The 25,100-nt window shown below is 47.2% G+C and overlaps 1 protein-coding gene across 2 annotated transcripts in view; it reads right to left on the reverse strand.

Moving 5' to 3' along the window:
- RXRA (retinoid X receptor alpha) overlaps positions 1-25,100 on the reverse strand; it is a 122,614-nt gene that overhangs the window by 37,981 nt on the left and 59,533 nt on the right. For both annotated transcript variants that reach the window (XM_088664732.1, XM_035113138.3), the window contains exon 2: positions 5,357-5,622. In XM_088664732.1, coding sequence (XP_088520858.1) covers positions 5,357-5,622 — 266 coding nt within the window. The remainder of the gene's footprint in view (positions 1-5,356; positions 5,623-25,100) is intronic.

Here is a 25,100-nt window from a genome sequence, read left to right on the forward strand (position 1 = left end):
ATGTGTGCTTTTATTTAAAATGCATCTCTGGGTAATTTGTGGGGCATAGGAATTCGTTCATTTTTTTCCCCAAATTATAGTCTGCCCCCCCCCCAGGTCTGAGGGACAGTGGACCGTCCCCCTGCTGAAAAAGTTTGCTGACCCCTGGTTTAGAACTATGAGGGCTAGAATCTTAATTTATCTGGAGGAAGGGCTTCTGAAATCCTAGATAGTCACCGCACGCCAACGCAGACAATACTGAACATAGATGGACCCACAGCCTGATGCAGTTTAAGGCAGCTTTCAACATTTCTACACACACACACACACACACACACACACACACACACACACACCAAAGGACAAACACCTGTCTAAGAAATTCGCTAACAAAGTTAAATGCATCCAAGCATCAGTACCTCCCCCCTTAGCTCGGGCCCCCGCTGAGTCCCTGTCAGAATGGCCTAAGGGATGACAGGCAATCTCCACAGGCTGAGCTCAGAACAGCCTGGCAGTCCAGGAGCAACAGCAACAGAAAGGGGAGGGGGGTAAATATTAAAAGAGAGGAGCAGCCGCCACCACCTGCTCTGCACATCACAGCGTCAGAAGGAAGCAGGAAGCCTTGGAGTTCAAATCCAAGCTGACGTTAAGGCAACCTGCTCACTCACCAGCCTGAAGCTGCTTGATTAGGGGGTGTCCGTGATCCCTTGTGGGTAACTTCCTAGGGGTCGCATGACAGCGGCAGGCAGGGCCAGAGACACTATAGTAGAGTTGGGAAAGGTTCAGAGAATGGCAAGAAAAATGGCTCTCCTATGAGGAAAGGCTGAAGCATTTGGGACTTTTGAGTTTACAGAAAGGCCAAGTAAGAGGTGGCATGATAGAATTTTATTAAAATTATGCATGACACGGAGAAAGTAGATTGGGGGGGAAGCTTTTCTTGCTTTTTCGTAACACTACAGCTCGTGTAATGAAGCTGGAAGTTGGGAGATTCAGGACAGGTAAAAGAAACTTCTTCACATAGTGCAGAGTTAAACTATGGAACTCTGCCGCACAGTGGTGGTGGCAGTGATGGAGATTCATGGAGGAGAAGGATATCATTGGCTATTAGCCCTAATGGCTATGTTCTTCCTCCATATTCAGAGGCAGTCATGCTTCTGAATCCCAGTTGCTGGGAACCTAGGAGGGGAGAGGGCTCTCGTACAGCTTGAGGATTTCCCATTGAAGTATCTGGTCGGCCACTATTTTCTTAAAGAGGGAGGAAGAGAGGGAGAGATGCTTGCAGTACTGGCAATTTTCACAAGCTCCTTATGCCAAACAAAGGAGGGTCCCTGAAAGATGCCACTGTGGGCATTGCAAAAGACACGTCTGGTGGTTCTCAAGGAGAGAGGGAGGAGGCAGGGAGGAAGGAAGCAAACCCTGATGGCTTTGACTCAGCCTACAACCAGACATCCTCCAACTGTCCTTCTGCTCTGCTAGGTCTTCAGCGCTGACAGAGCATAACCTGATTGCAAGTGGCACCTGCCATCTGATGCTCAACACCTTCCATCAGTGCCACCTCGGCTTGAAGGTGGGGGCACACACTTCATTAACTCCCTAGCTTCATGGGGGGGGGCAGTGCTGAGCAGGATTCTGGAGGGGAGGTGCAGAGGGGAAGCAAAAGATGCAAGTGTCTTCTTTGCAGGGGTGGTATCTTATCTTCTTCCTTTCCTCACCTATCTTCTTTTGTGTGTGTCTGTGACACAGATATCACTAAGCTACATCCTTTCTGTAAAAATAAAAGATTCTAGTCCTCATGATTCTGAAGAGTGGGCTGCAATAAATAGGAACCTAGGAAGCCGCCTTCTATCAAGTCAGACCATTGCAATGGTCCATCTGGCTCAGCATTGTCTACACTGGCTGGCAGCGGCTCTCAGATAGGGGAGTCTTCCTTCCCCAGTGTTACCTGAGGATGCCAGGAATAGAACCTGGAACCCCCTGCTTGCAAACCAGGTGCTCAGCCACTAAGCTAAATCCTTATTCCCATAAAATTAAAGAAAGATTCTAGTCCTCAAAAGACTGGGCTGGGCTAACTGGAACACAGAACCCAAGACAGTTGTAGGTTCTCTAAGTCCTCCCCACAAAAAAAAAATAAAGTTGAATCCATGTGCTCATAAGCATGTGCTGAAGAGAAATAGGTGCATGAAACCTGGGACATTTTGCACACAAAGCAGGTCCTCTGGGCCTGAAATGCCTCCCTTTCCCCCATAAACAAAACCTCTTAACAGCATTACAAAGGAAAGGAAAGATGCTGGAAGGAGAGAGACAGATTGCAGGAGTCATTAGGGCGTGAGCATCTTAAGCATCTCCTCCAGGAAAACCACTTAAGACGGGCCATGAGTAAATGAGAGCTCCTCCTTCTGAGCCAGCAGGAACTGGAGGGGCTCTCCATGAGAGCATCCTCTGACAAGCTCTTTTTCCTCCCTCCTCCCCCTCTATCTCTCTTCTTCCCCCCCCCCTTTCTGTTTATTTCCGGTCTTCTGCATCGCATGACCACCTCTAAAAATAGACAGAAGCGCAAGGCAGCTCTCCTCCGGGAGATGTGGAGTGAAAGTCAGGAAGACGGGTGGAGAGGGGGGCAGAGAAGGAGCTGCCTTCTACCAAATCAGACCCTTCAGTCCATCCACCTAGCTCAGTGTTGCTCACACTGGTTGGCAGCAGCAGCTCTCCAGGGTTTCTTGCAGGGATTTTTCTCTCCTAGCCTTACCTTGAAATACTATTGGGAAGTGAAGCTGGAACCTTCTGAATGCAAAGCAGATACTTTTGGCACTCCCCTCTAAAAACACATCAAGATTCAAGTCCTCGTGGTTCTAAATAAGGAGTTGATTTAAATAGGAAGATAAGAAGCTGCCAAAAATGGAGTCAATAATCTAGCTCAGTATTGTATATACTGACTGGCAGTAGCTGTCCAGGGTTTCAGGCAAGGGGCATTCCCTGTCCTGGAGATGCTGCCAGGGATTGAATATGGGACTTCTGCATGCGGAGCAGATGCTCCACTACTGAGCCATAGCCCTTCAAATGAGGTCTAAGCACGACCAGGTGGCTGAGGATCACAAGATCCACCCAGAGATGAGCAGGCTGTCTCTTGGAGGGTTTTTCCATCTCTTTCTGAACCCCAGTTTCAAAACTGGGCAGACTCCTAAAAAGTAGTGAAAGCTCCCAAGATATATATCTTCTGGAGGGGAGCTGGAATAAATAACACCACAACAACAGCAGCAGTGACCGGCAGGTGGTGGCAAGTTTCTTGATCAGCCCTTCTTTCCTTGCCCCCCCCCCTGCACCAGTCCCCCCCCCTCCACACTGGATGCATGTGCAATGCAGAACCAGCCAAGCCAAACCAAGCCAAGCCAGCAACAGGTGTCAGTCTTTGTCAAGCTTGTACTATTTTTATCCACAGGGCTTATCTCCTTGTCGTGGGAAGGCTTTTTTTAATGTAATCTTCCATCCTCTCTCTCTCTCTCTCTCTCTCTCTCTCTCTCTCTCTCTCTCTCTCTCTCTCTCTCTCTCTCTCACACACACACACACACACACACACACACACACACACACTGGCCACCCAGTCTCTCTCTCTCTCTCAAGAAGGAAAACAAACTGCTGCTGCTGCACAGGAGGAAATAAGAGGCTGGGCTTGAAAGACACCCTGACATCCAGCCAGAGAAAACTGGAGCTAAACTGAAAAACTTGCTGCTGCAGGAGGCAGCAATGACCAACCACTTGGACGGCTTTAACAGAGGATGGACAAATACATGGAGGAGGAAGGGCCTACTGATAGCTAGCAGCCACGATGGCTGTGCTCTGCCTCCACAGTTGGAGGCCTCAACGCTTCTGAACAACACTTGCTGGAAACCACAGGAGAGTTGCTGTAGGGCTCAGGTCTTGCTTGCGGACAAGAGGCTCCAACTTGAGCAGAAGATTGGGTGGTGGTGGTGGCAGCGGCGGCGATGACATGCACATGACATGTGCATGACGCAGTGATGAGCCACGGGGCAGAGCAGACGTGGCAGGAGGAGGAAGAGCCACCAGCCACTGAAACTCCACCACACTCAGCTCCACATTTGGCCTCCTCTGCAATTGATTGTTCTCAACATTCCCCCAATATTTTATGAGCTTGGGAGAACAGGCCTGGGCCCCTTATAGTTGGTGCCTATGCTTGCAGGCTTCCCATGCAGGCATCTGGTTGGCCACTGTGAGAACAGGAGGCTGGACTAGATGGGCTACTGGCCTGATCCAGCAGGACTCTTCTTGTATTCAAAAGCATTAGCACCTCTGATATTGAAGCGAGTATACAGCCAGCATGACTTGTAGCCACTGACAAGACTTGTCCTTCATGAATCTGTCTGGTTGGTACCCAACTGTCTCGGGAGACAATGGAGAAGTGCGCCCTTTGAGTGAAGTCAACCTGCTGGAAGGTCACAGCACCTGATGTGGCTGCAGAGACCAATACGGGAGAGACATTTTGTTACCAGTCACCACCATGGCAAATTCCTACGTGTTATATTTGCTTAGGAATACAGCTAGCTCTTCCCAGTAGTGATGTATGGAAGTGAGAGCTGGACCATAAAGAAGGCTGATCGCCGAAGAATTGATGCTTTTGAATTATGGTGCTGGAGGAGACTCTTGAGAGTCCCATGAACTGCAAGAAGATCAAACCTATCCATTCTTAAGGAAATCAGCCTTGAGTGCTCACTGGAAGGACAGATCGTGAAGCTGAGGCTCCAATACTTTGGCCACCTCATGAGAAGAGAAGACTCCCTGGAAAAGACCCTGATGTTGGGAAAGATTGAGGGCACTAGTAGAAGGGGACAACAGAGGATGAGATGGTTGGACAGTGTTCTCGAAGCTACGAACATGAGTTTGACCAAACTGCGGGAGGCAGTGCAAGACAGGAGTGCCTGGTGTGCTATGGTCCATGGGGTCACGAAGAGTCGGACACGACTAAACGACTAAACAACAACAACACAACTAGCTCAGTATGGTTGACACTGACGGGGAGTGGCTCTCCTGGGTTTCAGGAAGTGGCCATTCCTCAGTTCTACCAGGAGACAGCAGGGATTGAACCTTGAGTCTTCAGAACACAAAGCAGGTACTCTGCCACTAAGCTCTGGCCCTTTCCTTAAAAATACAAGTAAGACCCTGATCCTCATGGCTCTGAATAAAAATACAAGTAAGATTCTGGCCCTCATGGCTCTGAATAAAGAACTGAACTAAGTGGAACATAGGATGGTGCTCTGCCACTCAGGCAGAGCCCTTGCTTGCCTTCCACTGTCCTGAATCTACCAATCCCCCACCACCACCTTGGATGCCACCTGCTTCCCAGAGTCCCCACCACCAGGTGACTCACCTGAGGGCTGCTGGTTCCAAATCCAAGGCCAGGGGTGGAGGGTCCAGACATGGGGTGAGCCCCCATTGGGGAGCTGATGACTGAGAACGGTGGCCCCATGCCGTTGATTGGTGAGCTGAGGGTGCTGATGGGTGAGTGGAGCTGGCCAGGGGACCCCAAAGAGCCACCAATGCCAGTGGCCATCGATGGATGGAGAGACGGTGCAGTCATAGGCCCTCTGCTGTTCGGAGAGCTTAAGGAGGTGGAATTGACTGGGCTGGAGAAATCTGTGAAGCGAAAAAGGGGGAAATATACACTGTCAGTTGAAAAAGAGACCAGGGGGTGTATTGCATATCCATACTAAATAGGCCAAATCTCTCTCTCTTAAAAAAAGAAGAAGAAAGTATAAAGCTAATATTTCATTGCAGGGAGTTGGAATAGATGACTCGTAGGGTCCTGTCCAACTCTACACTACTGTGTTTCATCCATTCACAAACACACCACCCACCCCTTCCTGGGGGAAATGCTGAAAGCACTAACAGACAAGAAAGAAATTAAGGGTTTAGATTTATTTGTGCATTTATTTACATCATAAAAATTATGTACCACTTGATTGTATAAAACCTCAAAGCAGTTTACAAAAATAAAAAATACACACACAAACACACACACTTCCACCTAAATTTATTTATTTCATTTAATCCAAGGAGTTACAGGAAGCATAGCAGGTGCTTTACATGATATGGCCCTTCTCCTAAAAACAAAGTAAGATTCTAGTCCTCATAATCCTGAACAAAGGCTTGAATTAAACAGGAACAAAGGAAGCTACCTTACACTGAGTGTCTATGCTGACTTGCAGCAGCAGCTTTCCGGGGTTTCAGACAGAATCATAGAATTGGAAGGGACCCTCCCTGTGACACAGGAATATGCAGTTGTCCCTTAAGGGGATTGAACCTGCAACCTTGGCATTCTCAGCACCACTCTCTAACCAACTGAGCTATCCAGGCTGGCAGGGGTTCCCAGCCCTACCTGGAGATGCAGCTGAAGATTGAACCTGGGACCTTCTGCATGCAAAGCAGATGCTCTGCAGTCCCCTGTAAATCAAGTCAGATTCTAGTCCTTGTGGTTCTGAATAAGAGGCCAAATTGAACAGGAACACAGGGCTTTAGCCCAAGCCAGACCATTGGTCCATCTACCTAAGCATTCTCTACACTGACAGGCAGCGGCTCTTTTAGTGAACATTCCCTTGGGCTGAAAAAGACTCCACACCCATGATTTCAATGTACCCACCAGTGTACACCCAAAGTTGTTGCTTTTAAAATGAATGTGACAAGCATATGCATACATTATTTATTTGTTGATTTATTGAAATGTCGAACCCGCCCTTCAAGCAAGTAAATTTCAAGGGCAGCTTACCAAAAATAAAAACAGAAGCACATGCAGGGTTTTATTCCAGGGGGTGGGGTGGGGTGGGGGCTGGGCATGAGAGGTTGTCAGTCTTCCCCAAGGGTACATGATGCTGCCAATCCAGGCTTGACAGGACATGACATGGGAAATCATTTATTTAAAAGATGTAGATGCTGCCACTTTGTGAAGCTTGGAAAGAATTAAAAGAACCACCAGCATGCACCTCCTCTGTAAAAGATGCTCTAGGGCACTAGAGTTTGGGAAGCGAATCCCTTAGCCTTCGGAGTGATCACAGGTTAAGAACCAAGGATGCTGCCTCAGACCAATTGCCCATTTAGTCCAGCATCCTGTTCTCACATCGGCCAACCAGGTGCCTATTCTGGGAAACCTGTAATTTGGACCTGAGCACAAGAACTCTCTCCCTTCCTGAAACTGGTATTGCTGCTTCTGACTCTGGAGGAAGAGCATAGCAATTGTGGCTAATAGCCATCAATAGCCTAGCCCTCCATGAATTTGTCCAGTCCTCTTTTAAAGTCATCTAAAAGGTAAAGGGACCCCTGACTGTTAGGTTCAGTCGCAGATGATTCTGGGGTTGCGGCGCTCATCTCGCTTTACTGGCCGAGGGAGCCGGCGCTTTGTCCGTAGACAGCTTTCTGGGTCATGTGGCCAGCATGACTAAGCCGCTTCTGGCGAAACCAGAGCAGTGCACGGAAACGCCGTTTACCTTCCCGTCACAGCGGTACCTATTTATCTACTTGCACTTCGTGCTTTCAAATTGGTAGATTGGCAGGAGCTGGGACCGAGGAATGGGAGCTTACCCTGTTGCAGGGATTCGAACCGCCGACCTTCTGATCGGCAAGCCCTAGGCTCTGTGGTTTGACCCACAGCACCACCCGGTCCCATCTAGGGTGGTGATAATCACTGCCTCCTGCAGGAGCAAGTTCCATAGTTTATGTACTGCATGAATAATGACTTTCTGTCCTGAATTTACCAACATTCAACTTCATTGGATCCTCAGCATGAGAGGGGAAGAAAAACTATCCACTTTTTCTATGCCATACACAATTTTCTATGATTGAACCTGCTACTCCAACCTCTGCAAACACAACTCTCCAAAATGCTATTAAAAGCAACTATGAGTGTACTGGTTTTGACAACAGAGAAACACATTAGCAGAGCATATCATTCTCCCTGTAAATTGCATCTATTTCCTTCCACGTTAAGTGATCTTTATGCATTTCTAAACTTTGGTATATTTCCATTACACGTATGCTTAAAAATCTGAGCTAAATCTATGCAAAATTTGCTGAGTGATTATAGTGGGTGGAAGGCGAAACCAGACTGTATGCATGCAATTCAGGCCTCGCCTGGAGCTCAGGAGCTTCATCTGCATAACAAAAGACAGAGGGAATTCTAAAACCCTCCAATGACATTATTAGTAGTTGGCAGGCAGCCAATCACTGCTGAGATAGGGCCAGTGTTCTGATTTGCTTATTGCAGCATTAAGGTGACCTATCACAGGTGGTGTGTGTGTTTTGCCTGGGCCAGCTTATGGTATATATACTGGGCTAAGTGCCCCTGTTTGTCATTCTTGTTCTTCTTGTTCCTGATGTTCCAATAAATCCTTTTTGAGCTGAATCTCCATGCCTGAGCCCACCTACACTTCAGAAGGGATCCATCCTCCTCACCTGGCAAGGTCCAGGCAATATCTTCCATTCTTCTAACTCAGTAACTTCTGTGTGCCAGGAGGCAGAAATTAAATAAGATCTTGGGAGCTAAATTCATCCACCCACCCCATAGGAGGTTCCCTGCCACCACATCTCTGCATGATTCCCTGATTTGTTTCTGCCTTCTTCCAACCTGTGTCCAAATGGGATATAATTGGATCATTTATGCATGCTCTTTATGGAGAGACACTGAAGAGCAGCCACCTGCTTAGAGGAAGTTGTTGGCCAAGTCTCTGCATGAGTTACTGCACTGTGCTTGCTAAGTACAGTAATTCATGCAATTCTCATGTTTTGAGATAGGTCAGTCCTTTCAGAAAGGTATCCTTTCGTCATCTGAAAAGGTAAACCTTTCCTCAGCTGTTGGAGCGAAGCCTGCAGTTCTGTGCTGTGCTGTGCTGAAATCCATCCTTTAAATTTCTCAAAACTTTTATTCCCCTTGGAAAAGAGACTTCAGGTTTTTTGCCACATTCCCAGGGCATGTCACCACTATGAGATGGTCATGGACCCCCCCTTTCCATTAGATATTTCTCCAGCAAACTGCAGTCTCCCTGGTTGCACACTCTTCCTGATCTGAAGAAGCCCTGTCAGGGCATCTTACAAAGTATTTGCCTGGACTTTGATTGAAGTGTGAGAAGCATATCCTTAGCACTCTGCAGCTCCTCGCCCAGTGGTTGAGCTTCTTTATACTGTATGAGAAAGGCCTATTAAGGGTTTTAAACTCCTGGTGTCTTTGTCTGGGCTTCAATTAAAGGGTGGGGAATTGAGGAGGATGGAGAATGCAGACCATGAGCAAGATGGGTTTTTCCTTCCCTTAAATTTAACTCCAGCACACTCCACGACATCCCCAGGTGCCTGCCCTTCCTGATTTTTTTTTTGGGGGGGGGGGAGAGGTAACCTTGTGGTGTCTTCCCCCTGGGCTTTGTTGGAAGTGTAGAAAGTCAGGGAGGCTGCAGAGCACAGACAGAACTGTGTGGCTTTTCACTGGTGCGGGGTGTGGGTGTGTGAAATATACTTCAGCTACTAAAATTTTGGGAATGACATGCAATCCAACATGATGAATTTAGGATAACATGAGCAAAGAAAACATTAGAGGGGCTAAAGAGCATTTGGCTCAAATTATCAGACATATATCTACACACAGTTTCTTCTGTCCTCCCCATCTCTTTTGATGTAAGGAGAAATTAGCAGACTTCCTCAGGTATTAAGGCATTTCCCAGGAGCTCAAAACACTTTCACATACAAACCTCAAAAAATGGGTCTCATTGCCACTGCATTCTCAGCTCTACAGATGCTTAAGGGTTTTAAAAATCAACATACTCCAGATTTTGGATCCTGTTCCAAAGTCGCCCATACATGACTGTGTTGTGCGAAGCAGTGGCAATGGAAAACACAAATGGAAAGGTACAAACCCTACTTCGCCAAGGCTTGTTAGAATAAAACAGTCTTCACCTGCTGGCAGAAGAACAACAAGGAGGGAGGAGGAAATCCAGATTTCTCCCCAGCAAGGAAGTTTCCAGAGTCTTGGAGCAGCCACTGAGAAGGCCCTCTCCCAGCTTCTATGTCCCCAGCAAGTGTGCTTGTGGGGGTGGCAGGACTGAGAGAAGGGCATCTCCCAATGGTCTCAGAGCCCAGGCAGGAGAATGCAGTCCTATGCCACACACCTCTATCACATATGGCTTAGTCTCTAAAGACTAAGATCAGGCCAACGACTGATCTAGTCCAGCATCCTGTTCTCACAGTTGTCAACCAGATGCCCCAATGGGAAGCCCAAAAGCAGGACCTGGGCCCAAGAGCCCTCTCCCCTCCTGTGGTTGCCAGCAACTGGTATTCAGAAGCATGGCCGCCTCTGACCCTGGAGACAGGACACAGCCATTAGGGCTAGTAGCCATTGATAGCCTTTTCCTTCATTTATTACTCCAATCTTTCAACACCATTTAGGTTGGTGGCCATCAATGCCTCCTGTGGGAGAGAGTTCCACAGTTAAACTATACGCTGCATGAATTTTCCAACATTCAGCTTCGTTGGATGTCTAGCCTGCAATGGAGAATCTGCTGTTTCCGTGGTTGCAACAAGCAACCTCTCAGGTTTTCAGTGGTGCCTGTGTTGCTGCCTGACTCCCAGCATGCACTGGGAGGGCTCATGCCTCACCCGTATTGGTTGTTCTTGCAGGAGGGCTCTGCGACCATGAGACACCAGTATCACACTTCATCCTTGGGGGCTGATACGAATGAACAAGGAAAACCTGTCACGACAGGCAGGCCGACAGGTTGTCCGGGATCATTACGGCCTTTTAATTACATTCAACTGCCGTTTAATGGGCTCTAGGCAATTTGGAAATGATGTGATGGACTATGTGTGGGGAGGGGAGCTTTGGCTGAAAAAGCATAGAAGTGAGTTGGAGGTGTTTGGGGCTGTTGATGTGTGTTTCTTAACAGCAGTAAGAAAATATAAGGAGAAGAACAAAGAGAATTGGTTCTCTTTCCTGACATTCGTGATGTTAAATTTATCACTCGCCCTATTCAGGCAGATACTGACAGCCTTAGCAAAACAAAAACCCCATATAAACAAATTAAAAACACCCAAGAGACAGACAAAAATAGGCAACTGCAAAATGGAAGTGAATAAACACACTCAGTCCTCTAGGTCTATGCTGTCCTCCTTCCCTCTTTCTCTCCCTCTTTGTAATGCATGTTGACTGGAAAACGGCATTGCAAAATTCAGAGAAGTGTGAATCGCTGGGTTTTTCAGCTCACATACTGTTTTGGAAAGTGCAAACTGGGAAGGCCAATCTTTAAATGAAAACCGATTCAAACTTCATCCATCCCACCCCTCATTTCTAACCTGGAACAAACATGAAAGTGGGCACCACATCTGATGTGAGCATAGAAGTCAAGAAATATTAGAAGAGCCTGCTAGATCAGGCCAGTGCCCATCTAGTCCAGCCTCCTGTTCTCACAGTGGCAGACCAGATACCTCAATGGGAAACCTGCAAGCAGGACCCGAACACAAGAACACTCTCCCCTCTTTCAGTTTCCAGCAACTGGAATTCAGAAGCATTACTGCTTCCAAATATGAGTAGCCATTGATAGCCTTATTCCCCTTCATCTGGGTTGGTGACTATCACTGCCTCCTGCAGGAGGGAGTTCCGTAAAAGTTGTTTGCCCAGAGACTGGGCCTACCATTGCTCTGTCACAGAGCAAATGCTATCTTCTCAGCAGAAGTTGTTCAGCTGGGGCAGAGGGGCGTGCATTCCACCCACCAGTGGGCAAGCAGGCTTTACCTAGCTGATATTGACATGTTGCGGATGGATAGCTTGAGGAAGGGGGCATGGCAGTAGCTGGGGTAGGGTGAGGGAGAAACAGCCTGAGAACTGCCTGTCTAAGTGCCACAGGAAGAGGCCCAGCCTGATAAGGGAAATAAGACGTGTGTCTGCCAAATGGCTGGGAGCAGAGCTTGGCTCCCTCTGTGTACAGGACAAGGGAGTTCCATTTAAAGACACAAAGCTGGATTTCGCTGTTCCTGCTCACACAAGAGAGCTCAGCCTCCCTGACAAGAGCATATGAAGAACTTGCTGGATCAGGCCAAAGGGGGCCCATCTCATCCAGCCTCCTCTTCACACAGTGGCCAACCAGATGCCCATTATGGGAAGCCTACAAGCAGGGCCCAAGCACAAGAGCTCTCTCCCCTCCTGCAGTTTCCAGCAACTAGAATTAAGTGTTACTGCCTCTAACCATGGAGGCAGAGCATGACCATCATTGCTATTAGCCACCAATAGCTTTCTACATGAATATGCTCAATCCTCTTTTAAAGTCATCCAAGTCAGGGGCCATCACTGCCTCCTGTGGCAGTGAGTTCCATAGTTTAACCATGTTTTGCATGAAGAAGGACTTCTTTTTTAAAAAAACTTTCATTGTCCGCCCATACTGTAATTTCAAGTGTGATGGGAAATTAAGAGAATTGTAGTCCAGAAATAGCTGGAGGTTCCATGTTTGGCATTAGCATTAGACCTGCAGTGGCTCCCAGTACGTTTCTGAGCACAATTCAAAGTGTTGGTGCTGACCTTTAAAGCCCTAAATGGCCTCGGTCCAGTATACCTGAAGGAGCGTCTCCACCTCCATCACTCTGCCCAGACACTGAGGTCCAGCGCCGAGGGCCTTCTGGCGGTTCCCTCGCTGCGAGAAGCCAAGTTACAGGGAACCAGGCAGAGGGCCTTCTTGGTAGTGGCGCCCGCCCTGTGGAATGCCCTCCCACCAGATGTCAAAAAGAAAAATAACTACCAGACTTTTAGAAGACATCTGAAGGCAGCCCTGTTTAGGGAAGCTTTTAATCTTTAAGAAATTAGTGTATTTTATTATTTCTGTTGGAAGCCGCCCAGAGTGGCTGGGGAAACCCAGCCAGATGGGCGGGGTATAAATAATAAATTGTTGTTGTTGTTGTTGTTGTTGTTGTTGTTGTTGTTGTTGTTGTTGTTTCTGTTGGGAACCTAGCACCATCATATATTAAGACTTGTATTATGGAAGGTACACAGATCTTTAGGATTACATGCATGCAACAGCCTATCTTGGGATTTATACAATGCAATGCAACAAACTTTAGGGTTTTTTCCACTCCTCCCATTGAATTGTCTATTTTGCCTCTTCTTCCCTCCCTCTCCCCAGCCCCCAGCTTGCATCTGAAACAAACATTTTGCAGAAGGGAAGTGGTTTTGGAAATGTTTTGAGGCCTAGTTAGACTGTGAACTCCCCCCCCCCCATGGAAACGAAAGATGGCTTGTTTCAACACCCATCTTTTTTGGGTCTACATTCCTTAACTGGCTCAGAGCCTAATTGGGAACAAGCAAAAAGTTCTTCCATCAACGAGTCGCGCTTGGTGGTCCTGAGGCAACACGTGCCCACACACACACACACACACACACACACACACATTTTCCAGGGTCACATTCCCTGACCCCAACTTCCCTCAACTCCCAGCCCGACACAGCCCCAAGTTAACTCTTTCCTTGCTGCAGAGATTCTGATTGTGCCCCCTCCCCACAAAATGCACCCATACCGCACACCTGCTTTGTTCAGGGCAGCACAATGGCAAACTGGAAGAAAGGCTGGACTCTCCTAGCCAAGAAGAGGTTTTGCAACTGATGTTAGGTGGACACAGCATGGTGTTGCAGTCTCTTTCTCAGCCTTTCTCAACATGGGGTCCAACCTAGATATTGGACTACCATTCCCATCATTCCTAGCCAGTATGGCCAATGGTCAGGGATGATGGAAGTTGTGGTTCAAGAGCATCTGTGGACCCAAGATTGATAAAGGCTGCATTAGAGAGATACATACAATGGAACTTCAAGGAAATCTGGGAATAAATATTGGAGCACTCCAAATAATTTGTCCGTGTTTGTGTGTGCAGAAAAAAAGTAGATCTACTTCAAAGGCAAAACATGGAGATTTTCACTGATCGTTGGAATGCATCTATTATTATTATTATTATTATTATTATTATTATTATTATTATTTAATTAATTAATAATATTAGAGTGTAAGACTATTTGTATAATCTTAAAAGGTCTTAAAATCTTAGAAGAAGGCATGGCTATGGCTATGGCTATCATGAAGAGACAGACTCTGCACTTCCGAATTTGCCACTACACTACCGGCTGAAATCTCCAAGAGCCAATGTGGTGTGGCAATCAGAGTATTGCATGGGGGGGGGTAATCTCCCTGAAGCCACCCAGAAGAAGCCTCAGTTTCCAAATGCATCCATCCTCCCACTCATGCCCATTGCCTTTTCACAATTCCCCAAGCTGCATGAGTATAGACATCCAGTGACCAAAAGTGGCAGTCTGCCAAAGTGTGCAGGCAATCTGCCATCTGCCCATGAGACTGCACAGGTGATTTCACACTATTTGGATGGCAGGCATAATTAAAAACAAACAATAGCAACCTTCGGCCGGTGGTTGTGCAATGGCAGCCTATCCGGCCATCTCCGTCTGTTGCACAGAGTCACTGGGTTCAGAGATCTCAACCAGACGTGCAATTTACTGTCCATTTTGGTTAAAAAATACAACCTGGGTGATGCAACATTTTTTTTGCTGTAGCAACTGAGAGTGTGGATGAGAGAGAGCATTGAGTACTGAGGATAAGAACAGGCCTGTCTAGTCCAGCTTCCTGTTCTCACAGTGGCTGACCTGAACCACCACCACCACCCCCGCCGCCGCCCGGGGAAGTCCACAAGCAGGACCTGGGTGAAATAGCAACTCTCCCCCACTCGGGATTTTGAGAAACTGGACCATCTTCCCTTCTGCAGTTTCCAGCAACTGGTATTCAGAAGCATCAATGCCTCTGGTTGTAGAGGCAGAGCACAACCATCATGGCTAGTAGCCATGGATAGCCCTCTCTTTCATGAATTTGTCCAATCCCTTTGTAAGGCAATCCATGTTGCTAGCCATCACTGCCTCCAGTGGGAGAGAGTTCCATGGTTTAACTACGTGCTGTGTGCAGAAGTCCTTCTTATTCTCTGCCCTGAATCTTCGAATGCTCAACTTCATGGAATGCCCACAAGTTCTAGTGTTAAGCATCTATATCCCCTCCTGCTTGCCTTTTCTCTAAACTAGAAAGCCTCAAATGCTGCACACTTTCCTCATAGAAGAGTCACCCCATCCCTTTTAGCATCCTGGTTGCCCTTCTCTGAACCTTCCCCAACTCTCATCTTACAATTGTAGTCTTGCATCTTCCCTACGTCCCTTTCTCCACATTGTAAGATATATCATTACACTTGCTCCAAAAGGCAGTAGAAATCAGCCCTGCTGCTCATTCTGTCAAGGGGCCCCTGGATATCTGCCCTAAAGTCTCAACATAGCATTGCTACAGCAAATTGATGGTGACACTAGAAGCTTGTTTCTTGTACCAGAGTCAAGCTCATCTTCACACTTATAAGAGATGCCTGTACTTTTAAAAGACATGGTAGCAGAAACTGGGGTGGGGAAGGAAATGACTGGGATAATATTAATTTGCTGGGGGGGGGCTATATGATCCACAGCTGCTGCTCTCATAGGACTGGTGGGTGATTTATAGTGTTCTTATGTGTAGAAACCTTTGCTGACTTGCTTCCCTTCATTCCCTGAGCCCTTTTCTCTTTCCCAGAGTAGAACCACCTTGGAAAGTGAGCAAAGGTGTTGTTCATACATCATGCACATTATTTATTTCACTCACCAAAAACACCAAAGCTGCCATTGGATACACACGCACACACACACATGTCTGCAAAAACAAAAACAAAAAACAAAACTACTTACTGGAATCCCTGATCCAAGACGCAAGAAACTTTGATAAAGGGCTGCAATCATCTCATTGCATCACACCTACTCAGGCCATTGGTCCACATGTGAGAGGGGCTTACTGGAGATGCTGCCAACAATTGAACCTGGAACCTCCTGAATGCAAAATGTGCTCTCCCACTGAGCTACATCCCTTCCCCTAAACATAATGAAATATTCTAGTCCTCATCATTCTGAGGAACAGACTGAATTAAACAGGAGCACATGAAGCTTTCTCATACTAAATCAGATCATACATCTAGTTCTGTATTGTCTACACTGACTGGCAGCAATTCTCCAGAGCTCTGGGCAGGGAGCCTTTCCCCACCCCAACCTAGAGAGACTGAGGATAAACCCTGGGAGCTTCTGCATGCTGAGCAGATGCTCTTGACCACACAGTTATGGCTCTTCCACTGAAAATAAAACAAGGTCCTAGACCTCATGGTTCTGAATAAACAGGAACCTGGGAGGTCTTCTGCATGCAAAGGAGATGCTTTACTGCTGAGCTGCAGCCCTTCGCAAGCCTAGAAAGAAATGTGCACAAAGCATAACAACAATAAGTAAATCTTTCAGTGCTCTGGAGAGAGCCGAGTACCCTGATTAGAACTTTGCAAAGACACTTCCTCAGAAGCAATCCACTGTCTCTCTTCTCCTTGCAGAGCAGCCCAAATCATTTCCCTCTTGGCAACTGGCTTCCACCAAAGCCGGTAAACAGCCACAGCTTTGGGAAAAGCCCAACCAAAGCTTCTGCATTGTCTTCTTCCTTCCAAGCATTAAAAAGGCACAGACTCAAGGTTCAGCCAGCTCCTTTGAAGCACTGTGTGCAACTTCTCTTGCTTAACTCAGAAAAGCTGTTCTTAATAAAGCCATAACAGAGGTGCCCTTTCATGGTGTTTGCCAGTGAAGGGTGACTTTTACCATTTCAAAGCTGTCCTGGAACAACACATTGAGGCTGAAAGAGGCCTGGTTCATGTGCTAATCAGAAGGGACGTTCTGAAAACCAGGTCCCAGGCCAGGGGAGCCAAATAACAGAGGTGGGAGCCACTTCTAATATTCATTATGATGCTTCTAACAGTTATACAGAATGCACACAAATCAGTAAGAGAATGCCACAATCAGATAACCACTGGTAAAAATGTAAAATCAGCAATAAAATTATATATTTGTAGAGTTGGAAGGGACCACAAGGGTCCTCTAGTCCAACCCCTTGCAATGCAGGCATAATGCAACTCATCGTCTATAAATGTAGCTGAGATGAGTAGGTAAGAGCTTAAATGTTATGGGACTCTGTGAATTTCTTCTGATACGCACATAGGAGTGTAGGAAGCAGCCTTATACCAAGAGTATTGTCTACACCAGTGTTGGCCAAACTTGGCCCTCCAGCTGTTTTGAGACTACAACTCCCATCATCTCTAGCTAACAGGACCAGTGGTCAGGGATGATTGGAATTGTAGTCCCAAAACAGCTAGAGGGCCAAGTTTGGCCACCACTGCTCTATACCAGGCATCCCCAAACTTCGGCCCTCCAGATGTTTTGGACTACAATTTCCATCATCCCTGACCACTGATCCTCTTAGCTAGGGATCATGGGAGTTGTAGGCCCAAACATCTGGAGGGCCGCAGTTTGGGGATGCCTGGTCTATACTGACTGAGGCCCTTTGAGGGTTTCAGGCAGGGAGAATTGCCCCTGGGCTGAAGAAGGCTACACAATACAGTAGTCCTTAAAAGTCAAGTAATGGTCTAGTCCTCATGGTTCTGAACAAAGTGACAAATTAAGTATGAGGCCTAGGAATCTCAGTGCATCTGGCTGGGCTTCATGGGCAATTGCCCTGGTTCAGCAGTGCTCTTTTTATGTTATTAGATCCGTGGGTTTTCCCATTAGGGCATCTGGTTTGGCACTGAGAGAACAGGATGCTGGGGCAGATGAGTCATTGGCCTGATCCGGCAAGCCCTTCCTATGTTCTCAGTTGCATGAACAGAAATGTCTGACTAGGGCTAGAACTTCAGCCCCACTTCCATTGCAGCAATGAAAAGGATCCTGCATCTCTCTCTCTCTCTCTTTTCATGCCACTGAATCTGCTTCGAATTACCCAAAGAATGCCAGATCCCCAAACAGACCACATGGAGAGACTCAGCCCCGTTGTGATTCTAAGCCATTCCTGGCATGCCACAGACATAGCTGAAATATTTCCGCCTAAGCAGGATAGCGGACAAAGGGAAGTGGAAGCCTGGGACACCCTGTGGGCGCAAAAGGGTTTAGAGAGCAGCAAAACCACACGAACTCCGTGGCTCTCTAACCACTGTGAAGCACTGCCCCTCTTCCTTCCATGCCAAGCAGGCTAAAGAATGCACTTTGCTATGCTTGCACCCCAAAATAATAAGATGGGTGGTTCTACTGGCTGGTCATAAAAAACGTAAGAGCCTGCAGGATCAGGCCAAAGGGGGACATGTAGAACAGCATGCTGTTCTGATAACCAGATTGCCTGTGGGAATCCTGCAAGCAGAAGCAGAGCACAAAGACACTGTTTCCTTCCATGGCTTCCAGCAGCAGGTATTATGCAGAAGCATTGCTACCTCCCACTGTTTAGGCAGAGCATGGCCATCATGGCCAGCAGCCACCAACAGCCCCCTCCTCCTTGAATTTGTCTAATTCATTCAAAGCCATCTAGATTGGTGACCATTGGCACCTCCTGCAGGAGGGGAGTTCCATAGTTTAACTATGAACTGCGTAAAGAAGCCCTTCCTTTTAGCTGTCCCGAATCTTCCAACATTCAGCTTCATTGTAGGCCCCCTACTTCTAGTGTCATGATGGAGAATAACTCTTCTCTACCCACCCCCTCTCCCCCAGGAAGAGCAGTACAGCAAGGCCCTGGAACCGGAATCTCTGGTCTTGGCACCAGCTGGAGGAATCCGGGGCCTGGAGGGGGTTGCGTCACTTCTCTTCAGGTCTGGCCAGGCTTCCCATCCACATACACACACACTGCAAAATTCATTCTAGCCCTAAGATCTGAGTGTTGCTGAACCTGTTCCTCAAAGTGTCTCGATTCTCTCACACAGAGCTCCATCCCAGTTGGGAGGGCAAGTCTCAACAGCTACACTAGTTGTCCGACAGTCAGAAGTACAAGCCTTTTATGCCACCTTCTCTCCCATCACAAGTCAGGTAATAAATGCAGGGGTTGCTCTGAGAAACACCCCCTCTTTCATCACAAACCCTTCTCTACCTACTAGGTGTTAGAATTGCCCAACATTTTTGTTGCAGCCCCAGGAAATATGCAGCTTGAAGCCATTTTTTAATTAATTGATTGATGCAGTGTGTGTGTGTGTGTGTGTGAATAAATTATGTCCTGTTTATAAGTATATGTTGTAAGCCGCACTATTTTCTGCAGGGAGAAATAAGTAATATTTTATTTTAAGTTTTATAGAGAGCCAGTGTGGTGTAAGTGGTCAGACTAGGACCTAGGAGGCCAGGGATGAAGTTCCCACTCAGCAATGAAGCTCACTGGGTGACTTTGAGGGCAGTCATTGCCTCTTAGCTTGATCTACCTCACAAGGTTGTTGCAGAGATTGAAATTGGGAGGGGGGGAACCATGTACGCTACTTTCAGCAACTTTGTTGGGGAGGAGTGGGGTGTGAATGCAATAAATAAGGAAGGGTATACATGAGTAGCCAACAGTAGTTGCAGGGAGAAGGTCAGAAAGGCCCAAGCTCAGGCTGAACTCAGACTTGCAAGAGAGGTTAAAAAGAATTTTAAAAGGTTTCTTTGGCTGTGTTTGAAGCAAGAGGAGGAACAAGCAAGTGGTGGGTTCTTTGCATGGAGAAGACGGAGATATGATATTGGGTGACAGAGGAGAAGACGGAACTACTCAAAACCTACTTTGTCTCTGTCTTCACCCAAAAGGAAACAGTGCCCAAACTGGTGATAACAGAATAAACCATGCCAGGAGGGAGCTGCAGCCCAAGAGGAGTCAAGGAGAAACCTAGCTACGGTACTTTCAATTAATTGGGATTCAGTATGACTGGAGAACTGGGCCCAAACTAACAAAATGAAATTGCATAGGAACAAATGCAAGGAATGATAAGTAGGAAGAATGAGCTGAACAAATGTAATGCATTTGTAATACAGGGGGACCCCTGATTTGCCAATAGCATCTGAAAAGGATCTTGGGGTCTTAGTAGACCACAAGCTGAACATGAGTCAACATAGTGATGCAGCAGCAGCAAACCAAAACCAAAACCAAAACCCTAGTACTATTCTAAGCTAAATCAACAAAACTATCGTGTCCTGATCAAGAAAAGTAATAGTACCACTCTATTCTGCCTTGGTCAGAGCCGGTGTGGGTTAACTGAGGACAGGGGGTGCTGCATACCTGTGCAGGGAAGTAGCATGAGGAGGCCAGAGCCCCAGGTGCACAATTTTAAGAGTCTCACTGGACCCTCACTGATTGTGTCAGGGGAGGAGAGATTTGCCCACCAAAGTCTGCATCAGCTGGCTGGGCTCCTCCCTGTACAGGCAGCCAGGGGCACAATGCAGTCCCACTTGACTACAGTGGCCAGGCCTGTACCCAGCATGCCCCATGCACGTGTGCCCAGCAATGCTGGCCGTGAAGGCTGGCCTAGTGTGGTGGGTTCTGCTGACACTCTGCCCCCTGCCCCCGTAACTGTGTGTACCTTTGTGAGTATGAGGTGCCCCAACGCACTCTGGTCATGGCCCCAGAGGCTTGCCTAATCTAGGTAAAGACAGAATTGGCCCTACGGGAGAAGGAATTTTGTGTTGGTGCAAAGAGTCCAATCAGATTTGGTTGGGTCAAACCACAGTTTCAAATTCTGGCTTGGAGGCCCAGTGCAAGCCACAGTTTGCTGGGTTGGATTTCACAGTAAACAGTGGCATGCACAAAACAGTGAATGAACAAAGCAACACAGGACCTGAAAAGCAGTGAGGAGTTTGAAGCTGAGGCAATGAGAAGCAAGCTGTCATCTGAGTGATGGAAAAGGAGAAACAGTTTTGGCAGCTGATGTCTATATAATAAAACATGCTTCTTTTGTGTGTGCATGTGACAGAGTTTGGGTTTTTTTGGCACAGGCAAAGCAGGGGAGGAAAAGGCACTCAATATTACGGTAAGAAGGAAGTGCATGAAGATAAGAGCTGCCAATGTAACAAAGCATCCTTGACAGATTGCCACCTAACGTCTGTTTAAAAAACTCCTATGAAGGAGAGTCCACCACCTTCCAAAAAGTCTGCTCCACTGTTGAACAGATAGTTCTTCCTGATGTTAGTTGGAATCTCCTTTCTTGGAATTCGAATCCTTTGGTTTGGGTCCTCTCTTCTGGAGCAGCAGAAAACAACCTGGTTCCATCTTCTACATGACATCCCTTCAGAATTGAATATGGCTATTTCAGTCTCCTCTGCCCCAGGCTAAACATCATCAACTCTTAACTGTTCCTCATAAGGCTTCCTTCCTAGATATGTATTGCCAAAGACTGCACCAAGGATCTTCTGAATGCAAAGCATGTGCTCTACTGCTGAGCAATATCCCTTAACATAAGAGTATGTTTCTATTCTGAAGAATGGGCTGAAGCTCCACCACTGAGTTACAGCCCACCCACTTGACACCTAATGCTTACATAGGAAGCAGCATTATACAGGGTCAGACAATGGGGTCCATCTAGCATTGTCTACACTGACAGGCAGCAGCTCACAAATGTTTCAGGCAGTGTTTTCTCCTCCCTGGACATGCCACTGGGAACCGAACCTGGGACCTTCTACATGCAAGGCAGGTGTTATAACTATTTTTATTTTTATTAAATTTGTTTACTGCCCTTTGTCTGATAATCCCGGGCCCGTTCACAACATACAAGATAAAAACACAACATACATGATAAGAACAAGAAAAGCAAAAAGCAAAACAATAATCCTCCCCCCGCAAGCACATTTAAAAGCATATAGGATGTTAATCAGCCTATTGAAGAGGAACTTTTTTGCCTGGCACCTAAAGATATGTAGCGAAGAGGCCTGGTGAGCCTCCCTGGAGAGTGCATTCCACAAACAGGGAGCCACTGCAGAAAAGGCCTGTTCTCGTGTTGCCACCTTCTGGACCTCTTGGTTGCAAGGTCTGGGTTGGTCAGATGCAAAGAAGTGGTCCTTGAGGGATTGCGGTCCTGAACCATTTAAGGATTTGCAAGTCAAAACCAGCCCTTGGGGATGGTTGGGCCTGGAAACTAAATGGCAACCAGGATCAATGTAATATGCCCAAAGCATCTTGCCCCCGTGAGCAGGCTGGTTCTACCGCTGAGTTGCAGTCCTTCCCCTAAAATATCAAGCAAGATTCCAGACCTCATGATTCTTAACAAAGGAATGATTTCTCCAGAGATTCCAGCACAGGTCTTTCCCCAGCCCTACAAATGGAGACTGGAGCTGGTACCTTCTGCTTACAGTACAAACCAAATGCTCAAACCGCTGAACTACAGCTCTTCTTTTAAGACATAGGAACATGTCTCAGTGCCTTTTGTATTGAGGTATCCAGCAAGCTGTTAGGGTTAGCACACAGTCATGACTGTATGTTGATAATAAGCGCTGAGCACCCTGGTCTAGCCTTGGGCACCCTGGGCATGGACGCTGGCAGCCAATGGTGGATCAGGACTATCACTCCATCTTGCACAATCCAGATCCCATATGCAGCAGACTGTAATTAACAGCCCCCAGGGAAGAGGCTTCCCTAATAAATCAAAATAAATGAAGTTCGGAGAGCGGCTACAAGCCTAGTGGAGGAAGGGAGTAGGCAGAGGAACCCCCACTCTGCCTTAGATAACAGGCGCTCTCCGCCTCAACTCGTTCTCTCAATCAGATCAGTTCCAGCTGTATTTGAATCAAGTGGACGACTTGGCTGCTGTCCAAGGCTGCATTTCCTGGGTCAGATGCCAGCCACAGTTCCCAGACAACAGCTGCCAGCCAGGCGGGAGGAGATGACAGGGCATGAAAAGGGGAAATGGGAGGCCAATACTGTATGAGCAAAGCACACTCCCTCCCCTCTTGTCTCTTCCAGCGCTAACTACTCACATCCAAGGGAATTGGAGGTCTCCACGAGAAAAGGTTGATTGGACCTAAGACAACCATCCCATGCATTCGTTGCACCCCAAGGAACAAAAGAGGAGCCCTGCTGGATCAGGCCAAGGGCCCGTCTGCTCCAGCATCCTCTTCTCACCAGGCCAACCAGACACGTGGGTTCCTCCAAACTCCCAAAGCAGATTTTGGGGAGGCATGAAGGGGCAGGGAAGTTCTGTTCCTTGAATGGAATTTGGCCACTAACTTGGGTTGTTTTAAAAGAGGATGCAGCTGAATGTTGGAAGATTCAGGAAGGATGAAAGAAAGTCCCAAAGTTAACCATGGAACTCACTCCCACAAGAGGCACTGATGGCCACCAACCTGAATGGCATTAAAAGATGGAACTAATTAATGGCTATTAGCCCTGGTGGCTATGCTCTGCCTCCGTGGTTGAAGGCAGTAATGCTTCTGTTTACCAGCTTCTGGGAACCAGGAGAGTGCCTTTGTGCTGAGGAAGCCCTCATCAATGCCACTGTGCCAAAGACAAGGATAAGACTATGACAAGGGCCCATCTCTGGAGTGGCTCATCTTATCTGCTGTCTAATCACATTTGCCTCAAAACGTATCAGGCACAACCTCATCCTTTGCGTTATTTTCCTAGAATGTCCTGTGCCCAGAGCATAAACACACCTTTTGAGCCAAGGCTCTGAGCTGGGATAAATCCCACCCGATAAGCCTGCTTGCTAGAGCCCAATAGCGCTAATCTTTTGATGGTTCAAAAATAACAACGCATTATCTCATCAAGGTCGTCACACCGTCATCACCAGCTAGGGAGAGAGGGAAAAATCACCCGATATTCATCTGCCGGCGAGATTGCAAGGCCAGCTGAATCATGTCACATGAGGAGGACACTTGCTTGGGACAGCCTTATTGCTGGGACAAAACACTACAACACTCCAAAGAAAGAGCTTACAATTAATAACAGGGGGTGGGGAAGGGTATTAATAGCAGCGTCAGGCAGGTAAGGATCTTTTTGGCAGCTGAAGGGGCAAAGCATTTGCTAACCATTATCTGTTCAACAGGAATTCAATGGGCCGTAGAATCACAGAATTGTAGGGTTGGTACCCCAAGGGTCATCTAGTCCAACCCCCTGCAATGCAAGAAGCACAGAAAAAGAATCCCTGACAGATGGTCATCCAACCTCTCTTTTAAAATTTCCGATGAAAGGCCATCACCTTCCAAAATAATCATAATAATAGAATTGTAAAGCTGCAAGGGACCCCAAGGGTCATCTAGTAAAAACTCCTGTAATGCAGGATAACTTTCATAAGAGGCAGTGCTAAATCAATTTGTAGTTCTCTTGTGTGGCTTTTTATTTCTTTCTTTTTTCAGTACCCCCCCCCAAAAAAATCTAGAAAGCTAACACTCTCCATTTATTTACCACTATTTGTGATGAGTGTGTTGTACTCCATTCACGTTCTACTCGAATCAAGTTTTTGCTGCGCTGGCATTGAAAGAATGCAGAATGCCGTCGTTCACGTGGAATGTCTTTGGCTGAACAAAAAGTTTGCTGCGGTGAAACTCTGGCTACACATTTCAGGGGAGCAAAGAAAGCCACCCAGAAACAGTGAAAGGGAGATCTTAGGTTTCAGCTGGCTGGTGTCATGGTGGCAGGCGAGTGCCTTGCAACTTTATCACTCTTCAGTGACTCCACTGAGCTGTGATATCTCCAGATCTTTTACAAATAAATACTCTGCCTCATTATCTTGCCATTAAAGTTGCATACTGGGTAAAAGATGAGAATAGTCCGTGCTCTCTAGCTTTTACTAATCTAATCTGGATGTCACAGATTCCATTATTAATGCAATGGGCGCCACCTTTTCTCCCTCACCTGTCCCCTCCAGTACTCCCCCCCCCACACACACACACTTTCCTCACTTGTGCTAGCAAATGTAGAGGGTACAGTTTTCTGTTGTGCTCAGGTCCTGCTTGCTGGTTTCCCACAGGCATCTGGTTGGCCACTATGGGACTAAGATGCTGCACTAGGTGTTCCATTAGCCTAATCTATTTGGCTCTTATTATTCTTATTCCATAAGGGAGGGGGGGACGGGTTGGCACCACTTGTGACCCACTGTGCCAAATCCAGCTGAGCAGCAATGGCTGGTGAATTGCCAGGGCATAGTTCAATAAGGGGCGAAAGGAAGCGAGGGACCCAAAATCTCCAGCCACCTTGTACTTCCAAGAACACGAGAAAAGCATGGTTGCTGGATCACCTAGTCCAGCATCC

This window comes from Zootoca vivipara, chromosome Z2, assembly GCF_965207765.1.
Source record: "Zootoca vivipara chromosome Z2, rZooViv2.hap1.1, whole genome shotgun sequence".
NCBI classification, from domain to species: Eukaryota; Metazoa; Chordata; class Lepidosauria; order Squamata; family Lacertidae; genus Zootoca; species Zootoca vivipara.